Source organism: Sceloporus undulatus, chromosome 3 (genome assembly GCF_019175285.1).
Source record: "Sceloporus undulatus isolate JIND9_A2432 ecotype Alabama chromosome 3, SceUnd_v1.1, whole genome shotgun sequence".
Taxonomy (NCBI): domain Eukaryota; kingdom Metazoa; phylum Chordata; class Lepidosauria; order Squamata; family Phrynosomatidae; genus Sceloporus; species Sceloporus undulatus.
The window spans coordinates 273131709-273143744 of NC_056524.1; the positions used below are offsets into that span (position 1 = coordinate 273131709).

General features: G+C 41.6%; 1 protein-coding gene across 1 annotated transcript; it reads right to left on the minus strand.

The window, feature by feature from the left end:
* Nucleotides 1-3865: 3865 nt before the first annotated feature.
* On the minus strand, nucleotides 3866-11347 carry LOC121925480 (cytochrome P450 2J5-like). The gene is made up of 4 exons (XM_042457674.1): nucleotides 11219-11347; nucleotides 8391-8575; nucleotides 5331-5472; nucleotides 3866-4430 (listed from the first exon to the last, which is right to left on the minus strand). The coding sequence occupies exons 1-4, from the start codon at nucleotides 11319-11321 to the stop codon at nucleotides 4249-4251; spliced, it is 612 nt and encodes a 203-aa protein (XP_042313608.1). The 5' UTR covers nucleotides 11322-11347; the 3' UTR covers nucleotides 3866-4248.
* Nucleotides 11348-12036: the final 689 nt, after the last annotated feature.

Genomic DNA, 12036 nt, shown 5'->3' on the forward strand with positions numbered 1-12036 from the left:
CCTGGGGGGCTCTTCCAACTCTATGAGTCTATGATTCTATGCCATGTGGTTCTGCCCTCCTTCCCTGTTGGTGCAGGAGGGGTGAAGTCTGATGACAGAGCAGCAGGACGGCGAACGCATTCCCTTCGTAGGCAGCACGCACACACACACCACCAGATGATACCCTAGCTAATAATGCCACTGGAGCTGAGGATAATAATAATAATAATAATAATAAATTTAATTTTTATCCCGCCTCTCCCAACAGATCGAGGCGGGTTACAACAATAAAATATAGAAATAAAATACATAGTTACATACAAAATAAATTACATAATTCTCTTATTCCCCAACAACATTATATCATACAGATTAAAATCACTAAAATAGTCAAATTTAAAATTAAAGAGAGACATCTTGGGCAGTCATGAAACAATCTATGGGATGATCAATCAGGGAAGGCCTAATGGAAGCGATCTGTCTTGTTGCAATGACTATCTCTTCTGGCAGGCCATTCCACAGTTTGGGAGTGGCAGATGAGAAGGTCCTCTGGATAACGCTTGTGAGTTGCAATGTCCACCACCCTGCTTTGGTCACTCCTATTTTAGTTACTACTTATCACCGAAGGCTCACTGATGGGGATCATGGCCCCTACCAGGGCACAAGAAGCTTGTCAAAATGAATCACTACCATTCTCTAAGCCAGGGGTAGGCAACCTTTTTGAGCCGGGGGCCGGGTTGCTGTCCCTCAGACAACTGGGGGGCCGAAGCCAAAAAATAAACAATTAAATAATTTTTAAAAAAATTAAATAAATACATAAACCGGGACAAATATAGGACAAAATTTTCAAATGGAGGACACTTTTTAAAAAAATAGAGGACATGTGAAAAAATTTGCTGATTTTTTTAAAAAATGTTAATATAAATGCATGTTTCTGAGGCTTATATAGACAATTTCCCCCCTTGCCCGCTGCTTGCCCCCCCCTTGCCCGCCTCCTCCTGATAGGCCAAAGGCCCCTCACCCTCACGCGAGAGGCCAAAGGCTCCGGTGGCAATCGGTGGCAGGACTGGGCTGGGGCCGGTCCCAAGGCCTTGCCGGGTCGCATTCGGCCCACAGGCCGCAGGTTGCCTACCCCTGCTCTAAGCATTATAGCGGTTATCCAAAATTCATTTTGCAGTGACGTCTTTACTCAAGCCGAGCCAAAGATGCACTGGCTGCCAAAGCTCTTGGGCTTCAGTGGCGCCAACCCAATGTCTCCTCAGCATAGTGTAAAAAGCTGCCCGAGGACATTGCAGCCCAATAGACTCAATCAAGGAAGCCCTGAGTTTGCAGGATCTGAGCAGGGCTGTCGATGATGATTTGGAGGTCTCTCATTCACAGCAGGGTGGCCATAGGTCAAAGTTGACTTGGCGGCAGCCAACAACTACCAACCTTTGTTATTCTTCAGTTTCTACTTTTTCATACTGTCATTAAAAATCTTTCATTTCCCCATTTATTTCTTTAGTTTGTAAAATATATTATTTGCTCCATTGTTGTTGTTGTTGTTTGTCTTCGAATCATTTCTGACTTTTGGTGACCCCAAGGTGAACCTATCACAAGCTTTTCTTGGCGAGATTTGTTCAGAGTGGTTTCAGCTTCTCCTGACTCCAAGGCTTCCTACTGCAAAATAAATGCAACCATGCAGCTGCACTTTCCCTTTTGCTCCACAGAAGGGAGTGCTAGTTCCACCCAAATTTTTCTTTCGAAGCCCCTTGGCACCCTTTCCTCCGTGTAACGCATGTGGCTTTAAAGCCAAGCCTTGCAGGGCAGGGACTGGGGGCGCCAGGCCCTCTTGGGGGTGCTCACAGGGTGCAACCTCCCCTTCGGCAGTGTCACCTGGTGCGGCCCACACAAACCACACACCCCTAGTGATGATACTGGCATGGAGTACGGAGGCCCCGAAAGTGCCCAACAGGTTTGACATTGTGGGAAACAGACCCTGCAACCATGGATTCCTAAAGCACTATCATAGGGGAAAATGTGATAAGAAATACACTTATCCCTCCACATTCGCTAAGGTTAGGGGCACAAGACCCCCATGAATATGGAAAAACCACAAAAACACCATGTTTTTACCTGAGAGGACACCTCTCTAGGAATCTCTAGGTTCTCCAGTCCAACTCTGTGGTCAACATCTGCCAGACACTGACCATAGCATTGCACTGAAGGAGCTACAAATGGCTAGTGGAGTGTTCTCCTTAGGAATGTCTAGGTCTTTCAGTGCAACTTTTAGTTGAAGTTGACGATAGAGTTGCTCTGGAGGACCTAGATATTCCTAGAGAGAACATATTAATCAAATACGTGAATAATCAAATCCACAAATATCAAAGCCTCACGGAGGGATGAGTGTAATGCCAAATTATCTTTCCTTTTATTTCATGCTTGTTATATTAATAGTTCCTTTTCATAGAGTAGTACATCAACTCACTCAGATACAACCTCCACCACGACATCAAGCATTCTGGAAAGGCATTCTACATGAAGACTCAACCGTAACAGGATCTGATGTTCCTAAAATACCTTTCTTCTACATTATTATATTCATATAGTTATTGATTTGTTATTTTGTTATTAATAACAGTTAGACAATCATTGCTGTTTTCATACTTTGACATTTTATACAATTCCTGAATTGTAATAAATTAAAAATGGGGGGGGGGGGACTTATTAAAGAGAAAAAAAGAGGAAAGGGACGAGGGAAAAAGGCAAGTGGAGAAGTGGGAAAGAAAACTAGAAGGTACAAGAAATGTAGATATGTGGATATGTATGGAAGTAGGAGGAGAAAAGAAATTGAAAGGGAAGATGTGTTAGTAGTGGTATTTAATGTGTAAATGAGATGTATAGCACGTAAAAAGCTTTGATTGTGTCTTCCTGCATGGCAGAATGCAGTTGGACTTCGTGGTCTCTTCCAGCTCTATGATTCTTGGACTATTAACCTAATAATAATAATAGTAGTAGTAGTAGTAGTAGTAGTTTTATTTATATTTCCTGCTTCTCCCTGCAGATCGAGGGAGGTTGTATCGATTACAACCTGATAAAATACAATCTACAATAAGGAACAATAAAATCAAAAACCTTACCTGTCCCATAGTTCAATAATAAAATCAACAATTAATAATTAGAATAGCAATTAAAATATACATCTAAGCACAATCAGTAAACCGGATCGTTGAAGTGAATGGGATTATTTTATACAGAATCGGATGGGAAGGTCCGCCAGAAGACATCTGTCTTGACTGCTTTCTTAAAAGCATCTGAGGTGGTAATAAGACGGATCTCCTCTGGCAGTCATTCCACAGTTTTGGAGCAGCAGAAATAAAGCTTTAACGTATTTATTAAACAGTTACAGGCCCCTTGTGGGAATTTGTGTTATGGTACGTTCTCAAAGATATAATTACACGAGCCTTAATTATATGAATCATTGTCTCCTCTTATAAGGAACATTTCCCATGCATATGAGGCACTGAGAGTACATTACAGCAGTAAGAAACATACACAGTATTTATATAGTACATGATATCATACATCTCACATTTCATCTGCTGAGAAATTCCATACTTATAAGCTGAAAACACATACATTTCAGAACTTGGCAGCACATCAGCTTTCCCAATGCTTTGTATTAGTTGAGCATAACTGTAATCCTTGCTCCAGAAAATATTTCTAACTGAATTGACATGTCAACCACAACATTGCAATACTGACCTTTTCTTCAGCCGCCCTGAGACTGGGAATGACTGCCAGAAGAGATTCGGCAGCCGAATACGCTGTCAGAATTCAAAACAGCATCGAAGACCAGTCTCTTCTGGCAGTCTTAGCAACAAAAGCTGATGCTGCAACTTCTTATGCACAGTTAGTCTCAAAGGTGCTACAAGATCCCTTTGCATACTTCTAGTTTAATGGCCGTTTTAACTTTCTCATAGATTTGTGTTTGGGTAAATCACTGACAATCTGTCTCTTCCACCAACAAGGCATCTCTAGATTTTTATCTTGGATTATTGTCTTTGGAAGAGAAAGGCAATTAAGGCAATTCTAACGTTTTGCATCCCCAGATGAAATGTCAGTTTTAAAGGGTCCCCCACCACTGGATAACCTGAAAGTTTCTTGTCAGTTATTCCTAGCCATTCCTCTGTTGATTTCCCTCTTCCCAAATCCAATTTGGACATCTATTAAGGAGTTAACAGGTCGACTCAACAAGAGATACTGGTCTAGAAAAAGAAGCGAGGCCTCTTAGCAAGGGACGGCACAGAGTCGATAAGACTGAGGATGCGATCTAATCCGTCCCAGAATAGGCTGCGTATTGATCCGCTCCACTCCCTCCGGCAGCCGGAAGGTAAATGTCCGCATCAAGGAGACAAAAAAAATGAAGAGTTCAGTCCTTGCCAGCTTCTCCCCCAAACACACACGAACTCCTATAAAAGCGGGAGGGTGGGAGAAACAAACAATGGTGACGGTCAAAAGAGGGGAAAGGAAAGGGATAAATAAACTCCTTCAGTAATGCAAACAAGCATCAATGGAAGTACAGTGTCTAGATCAGTGGTTCCCAACCTGTGGGTTGGGACCCCTTTGGGGGTCAAACGACCCTTTCACAGGGGTTGCCTAAGACCATTGGAAAACACATATTTGCATGTAGCAATGAAAATAATTTTATGGTTGGGGGTCACCACAACACGGGGAACTGTATTAAAGGGTCACAACATTAGGAAGGTTGAGAACCACTGGTCTAGATCATACACATCTACATTCACATTCCATGTACCTTATCTTCCAACCTAACTTCCAAATCCAACTGCGCTTGTTGTTTAATTAAAACATTTTTGTACTGTTCCCTTATTGTATATAAATAACTCAGCCAATTCTATCTTAGTTAAATTATTAATCTAATTATTAGAAAATATGCATATACTGCCACCATTAATCCATAAATCCGATAATTGACATTTCACTCCAGATATGCCTTAAATATCTCATTACCAGTTCCTGAATATTAACAAAACTATATATTTTTTATCTTTCAAAAGCCATGTTAATTTATCTAATTCTTCCATCTCTGTTGCTTTAAAAGCCATTGCTGTAGCAAACAGATTACATTTCTGGGCATCAGTCTCTTGGGTGTGTTGAATGAGTGAGCAATGTATGTTAGTTGGGAACTTTTTGGCAAGTCCCAACTAGAGTAGACCTAATGAACAGTGACTCAGTGCATAAGTAAATACACTAAATTCAGGATTCTACTTTAGTCAGGACTACATAAAATCACAATTTCCAACTAAAACCACTTAATTTGTAATCCCCAACTCTTAATGCACACCCACCTGCTGCAAATGGTAAGAAGGCTTCTCTGTTCATGAACTTTCCAGAGTCATCCAGGAAATTAGTTGGATCAAATTGTTGGGGATTCTTCCATTGCTTGGGATCGCAGAGAACAGATCCTATGTTGAACAACGTCATGGCGCCCTGGCGCAGAGAACCAGTTAGTTCACTTTATTTATTCTTATCCCTCATTTCTTTTGAACTAAAATAGTTAAGACAGGTATACCATAAACACAGTACAGTTATTGAGCATTCTTTAAATTACATTAAATCATCCACCATTCATTTAAAACAAAAAATTGTGGGTCTTTCAACTTTTCCTTTTCATATTTGACCATTTTGGGTTTTCTTACTCAGGATAGGCATTGCACTCATCCCTCCATATTGGTGGCTTTGTTATTTGCGGCTTTGATTATTCATGGATTTGATTAATATGTTCTCTCTAGGAATCTCTAGGTCTTCCAGTGCACTCTATGGTCAACTTTAACTAAAAGTTACACAGAAAGACCTAGAGATTCCAAGAGAACACTCTTCTAGTTCTTTGTAGCTCCTCCAGAGCAGTTCTATGGTCAGTGTCTGTCAGACGTTGACCACAGAGTTGCCCTGGAGGACCTAGAGATGCCTAGAGAGGGGACCTCTCAGGTAAAAACATGGTGTTTTTGTTATTTGCAGTTTTTCCATATTTATGGGGATCCTGTTCCCCTAACTCTAGCAAATATGGAGGGACAAGTGTATACTGTGTCTATACTGTACAGTGCACCACTTTGCATAAAATCAGTGGCACTAAGTAATATTAAGTAGCATCAAAAAGTGAGCCGGAGTGTTGTAGTAGTTTGAGCCTTGTTGCAGTGCGACTCTGGAAAACCAGAGTTCAGATCCCTGCTCAGCCATGGAAACCCACTGGGTCCCTTGGGCAGGTCACACTCTCTCAACCTCAGAGGAAGGCAAAGGCAAACACCCCTCTGTCACGATCATAAATACTCTCATGCTTGCTGGTCATATAGTATGTATATGCTTTGTATCACCGGACAATGGGTCATGTTAGTGAATGGTGCTGAGTGAAAGGAGTGCTATCTTTTGAGGCTGACTAGTGAGCAGAAGTGAGTGAAAAAGAATGTGCTTAGAACTGTCAAGATTGAGTCAATTATAAGAATGATGAATGCTGGAAATCTGGGGGGAAAGTGCTAATTTATATCATATGTGGTGGTTACGTAAAAATATATATAATATATATAAGAGGTTTCTGGCAAGAAATACGTAAAACCATGATAGATACGCTACAGAGAGACATACTACTAACTCCAGATTTATTCTTTACTAAACATAACGGATAGAATACAAGGTAATCTAAAACAAGAAGAGGCAAGCATGATACTTTATATGATAACAGCGGGATGTGTAATTATATGCAAAACATCGGAAGAGTAAAATAGTACCCACCGAGGAAGAACGGGTTAATAAAGTGAATGACTATGTTATGATGGGTAGAACAAAAACGTATATAAATGGTAATTCAATCCAAAATTATGAAACAAAAATGGCAGAAAGTAAGCAAACTGTGGGAAAAATAAAGGCAGTAATAATTAAAGTGACTGATATAAATCTGAAGTTAGAAGATGGAAAGAAGTAAATTAGCAGTAAAAAAACCCCAGATATATACCTTTCCAAAATGGAGGTTAAGGTGTTAAAAATCTCCGTTTGTATTTTTTATTAAGGAAACAGAGATAACTTCTGGTGTAAGAAAAATGGGCAAGATTTACCATTCCTGTTGCTAGGAAGGAAGTGGTCTGGAAGAGTGTTTTACAAAGGATTGGATGTGAGTAGAGTAAAGGGGAAGACTGAGTGAAGGGGTGCGAGGAAAATGAATGATGAGAAGAAAAGATTGTTATATTGTATGTTTGTGTGTTTGTTTGTTTTAATATATATAAAAAGATCAAGTTGATTGGCATGCTTGGTACAAAGGGAAACGGGAAGAGGGGCAACCCTGAGAAGGCGATTGCTTTGGAACTAAGGTGAATAGCATGGAAGCACATGAATTGCTGTGTGCTTTTAATAACCTTGGTAATGGAAGATGCTTCAGTCCCATCAATAACTCCATGCTGTGTGCACCTCTAGTTTCTTGAATAAAGCATTCTGCTTTACCGAAGCTTGTTTCTCTGGATTGAAGTGGGCCAGTACATGACACCCTCTAAACAAATCTTGCCAAGAAAACCCCATAGAAACCACTTGAAGGCACACAACGCCAGCAGCAGTGGGTCAGAAGAAGACAGAGATTGTGGGCATTGAGGTGCCGGTGTTGGGGCACCTCAATTATGCATGCTCCTGACTCTTTAGCCCATTTGCACCCCTTTCGTACTTTCTGAAGTATCTTCTCCAAATCGCGCTATGTTCCTGTCTCTTTTGCCCATATGAAAATGTCCTATGACTCTAGAGATGAGGTTTCAGTTCCCTGCTTGATCATGGAAACCCACTGGGTGACCTGGGGCAAGTCACACTCTCTCAGCCCCAGAAAACCACATGATAGGTTTACCTATCACCTTAGGCCTTCCCTCAATAGCAAACCCGGCCGCTAACCGATTGATCATCCGACTGAGTATCTGTGCCCCTTCTGTCTGTCCTGATTATTTTTAATTGTATTGCTTTTAATGTGTAAGTTGTTTAATTGATGTTTTAGGGGAGGGAGGGAATGATTGGGATAAGGGGTATGTATGTTCCCTTTTCAATTGTAAGCCACTTCGATTGTCTCCAACAATAAGCTTTTATTATTTATTTAGTAATTTTATTTGGGCTCACCGTAAGTCAAAAGTGACTTGAAGGTACACGACAGCAAATAGTTAACACACTATTACTCATGCTAGGTCCTTGAAATGCAGGGAATTATTAGTGCATGTGCCTATATGCATGCATATATTCACCAACCTGAAAATAGGCTTGGTTTAAATAGCATGTACTGTATGTATGTAGCATGTGAGGTGATTTACAACAAGGTAGTAGCGGATCTAGTTCAAACAGATCAACTTTTCTAGGGTGTGGAGGAACACCACAGTGAAAAGAATCCCCACCTTTTTAATGGGAAAGCCATGCAGCTCTGTGTCTCTGGTGCAACAGCGGAAGCTAGTGATGATGACCTTGCTGAGGCGCTGAATCTCATGAAGGACGGCGTTGGTGAAGGGCAGCCTCTCCCGATCCTCATAAGAGATTGTTTGGGAACTACCCAAAACATCTTCTAACTCCTTTCTGACTTTATCTGCAAAGAAACAGCAGGTTGAAAAAAGGAAACTAAAAATAGCAACACATGCATACTTGAAGCAAAATCATCCAAATTAATCAATACTTTGCTAAGGGTGATATTTTCTTGGCCGGAACAAATAGGTTCGTTTCAAACTGTATGCAGAGCCTCCAAACTGCTGATGGGCCAGGCTCCGGTTTTTGCTCTAAATCTGACTCACAGATGGTAAATAATAATAATAATAATAATAATAATAATAATAATAATAATTTATATTCTGATTTTTCACAAAAGGAATCAAAGCAGATTACAACAATATAAAATAACACAGCATACAGTTAAAATTACAATTAAAAGAAATAATCCTGGAACCCAGCCCACCCACCCCCCATCATAAAAAACTTAGATGCAAACCATAAAATGAAATTAAACAACAAATAATATAAAAACAAGCTGAAGCAAACATTGTAGAATAATAGAATTCGGGGTGGATTGTATAAAAAGGTTATCCTATAGGAGGGGGGATGACAGGGATGGTGACAACAATATCGATGTCAGTATCAATAGGAGCCATAAGAGTAACAGCAGCAGTAGTCGTAATAGTAGAGGGAGGCAAGTCAGGGAGACTGATCTGGGAAGGTCTGCTGGAAGAGATCCATTTTAATAACCTTTTTCAAGGCTTCCAAAGTGGTAACATGGGGGATCTCATCCGGCAAGTCGTTCCAGAGTCTGGAAGCGGCTGATGACAAGGACCTCTGGGTCACCGCTGAAAGTCTGGTCTTCTTAGGTTGTAACAGATTCTTCCCAGAGGACCGAAGTGTGTGGGGTGGATTTTATGGAAGGAGGCGCTCCCACAAGTAGTCAGGAGCCAAGCCATGTAGGGCTTTAAAGGTTAGAAGCAACACCTTGTACCTTGCCCGGAAACTGATTGGCAGCCAGTGAAGAGATTTTAGAACCAGTGTAATATGGGCAGATCAGCCTGGCTGCCATATTTTGTACCAGTTGAAGTTTCTGAACTTGGCACAAGGGTAGCCCCATGTAGAGCATGTTGCAGAAGTCGAGCCGAGAGATTCCCAGCACATGTACTACTGTTTCAAGGTCTGCCCTTTTCCAGGAACGGGCACAGCTGGCGTATCAGCCGAAGCTGATAGCAAGTGCTCCTGACTGTCACATTCACCTGCGCTGACAGTTGAAGTGACGAGTCCAGGAGCACCTCCAAGCTGCGGACTGAGTCCTTCAGGGAAAGCGTGACCCCATCCAGAACTGGCTGAAAGAACTCCATTCCTGGATTGGGGGTCTGTACTGCAAGTACCTGTGTTTTACCTAGATTCAGTTTGTTTTCCTCATCCAGCCCATTACTAATCTAAGACAGGCATTCAGAGGAGAGATGCTATCCTCAGTCGCTGCATTTGCCCAAGACATAGAGAAATATATTTGGGTGTCCTCAGTGTACTGATAACACCCCGCCCCAGGTCTCTGGATGATCTCACCTAGCAGCTTCGTGTAAATGTGAAATAGCAAGGGAGACAGGATGGCACCCTGAGGGATGCCAAATTTTAGCTCTCTTTCAGTAGAGCAACTGTCTCCCAGCATCACCATCTGGAATCTGCCCCCACTTCCCAATTCTCTCAGGCGTTCCAGAAGGATACTGTGGTCAATGGTATCGAAAGCCACTGAGAGGTCCAAGAGCCCCAACTGGGTCACACTTTACCTATCGGAGCCCAGATGGAGATCATCGACTAAGGCGACCACGGCAGTCTCAACTCCTTGTCCCGCCCTAAAGCCAGTCTGAAATGGATCTAGAAAATCTGTTTCTTCCATGCTTGGAGTTATGGCAGATCTTTGGAAGATCTCAGGCATATTAGAACAAGGTGCGCAACTTGTGGCCCTTCAGTGTTTGTTGCAATACAGTGCAACAATGCATGGTGATAAATACTTTGCTTCTCTAAGTAATCAGACCATGCAACCCAGTGGCCTCTTTGTTTTTTTCTTCTCTTTCTTTCTTCTCACCTTTGAGAGGGTGAGCTAAAGTTTTAAGCTCACTAGAGCTCTTCCTTTTCACAAACCTTTTCATTGGCTAGTTGGGATGTAAATTCTTTGAGTGCATGTACATTTTTAAAGCAATTACAGTGGTCCCTCGACATTTGCTGGGGCGAATGTGGAAAAACCACAAACAAAAAACACTATTCTTTTTAACTAAGAGAACAGCTCTCTAGGAATCTCCAGGTCCTCCAGTGCAACTCTATGGTCAAACTCTGCCAGAGGTTGATCACAGAATCATGCTAGAGAACCTACAAATGCCGAGAGAAGTGCTTTCTCTAGGAATGTCTAGAGATCTCTGGCACAGCTCTATGGTTCAGAGATGCCAGCCACAGATGCAGGCAAAACCTCAGGAATAAACTCTTCTAGAACATGGCCACAGAGCCTGAAAAACCCACAAAAACTAATAATAAACCTTTTTTACACATGTAAAGATTTATGCTCTGCAACCCTAATGTAAGACCTGAGCTGTTATTTCTTTCTTCTCCTTTTTGCATCAGGAGTTCAGAACAGTAAGAGAACATAATCTCATCTCTCTGTTTCCCCCACAGCATTTCGTTTTAGGGAAGAAACATCCTTAGGATGTTGGGAGGTCTGTTTCTGGGTCCCCAGGCCCCTTACCTTGGACGTCTGGGTAAGCAACCATGTATAGCAGTGCCCAGTGCAAAGTGGTGGCTGTTGTCTCTAATGCCCCAGTGTAGAGGTCAGTAATAGACTGAACCATGTTCCCTTTGTCAAACGTAGAACCAGGCTTCCCTGCACTCTGTAGGAAGAAATAGGGAGAATTTCAACAACAACACACACAATGCTGTCAAGACACAGACTTTTAAGAAGAATTAGTCATAAATGGTACACTTCAATGTATGAAGAAACACTTTGTAATTTCCAAGGCCTCATTTACCACTTACAGGTAAATTGGCGTGTGATCCAAATCGATGGATTGATTCAACAGCAGAGCGTAGTTCCCAGTACATTTGCCCTGAATACATTTTCCCCTCTAAAATAATCCACTTGTGGTTCATATTCATGCATGAATCGATTCAAAATGGACCCGCTCCAGCCGGCCAAAGGGCAAATTTAAACCGATTCCGATCTGTATCAGGTTCACACTTGTGCAGAATCAATTTATTGAAAAGGACATGGAAAACATCAGCATCAAAAAGACGTGGGTTAAATGGGTTTAGTGCATGGCTCCCCTCTCAGAATCGCTTCAGCGATTCAATGTAAGTGGGAACCAAGGTCATTTGAACCAATTCAAACTGATTTGCAATCCAGTTTAAAAGGTAGTGGGAATGAGGCCCAAGATAGTCACTTACAAGTTACCCTTCTTCAGGAAATAGCATTTTCTGTGCAGAAAACAATATTCCTGTGCCAAAGTGTTGTTTTTTGCATAGCAAATGCTGTTTCTTGGGCAGAAAATGCTGTTCTTTGCAGAAAAC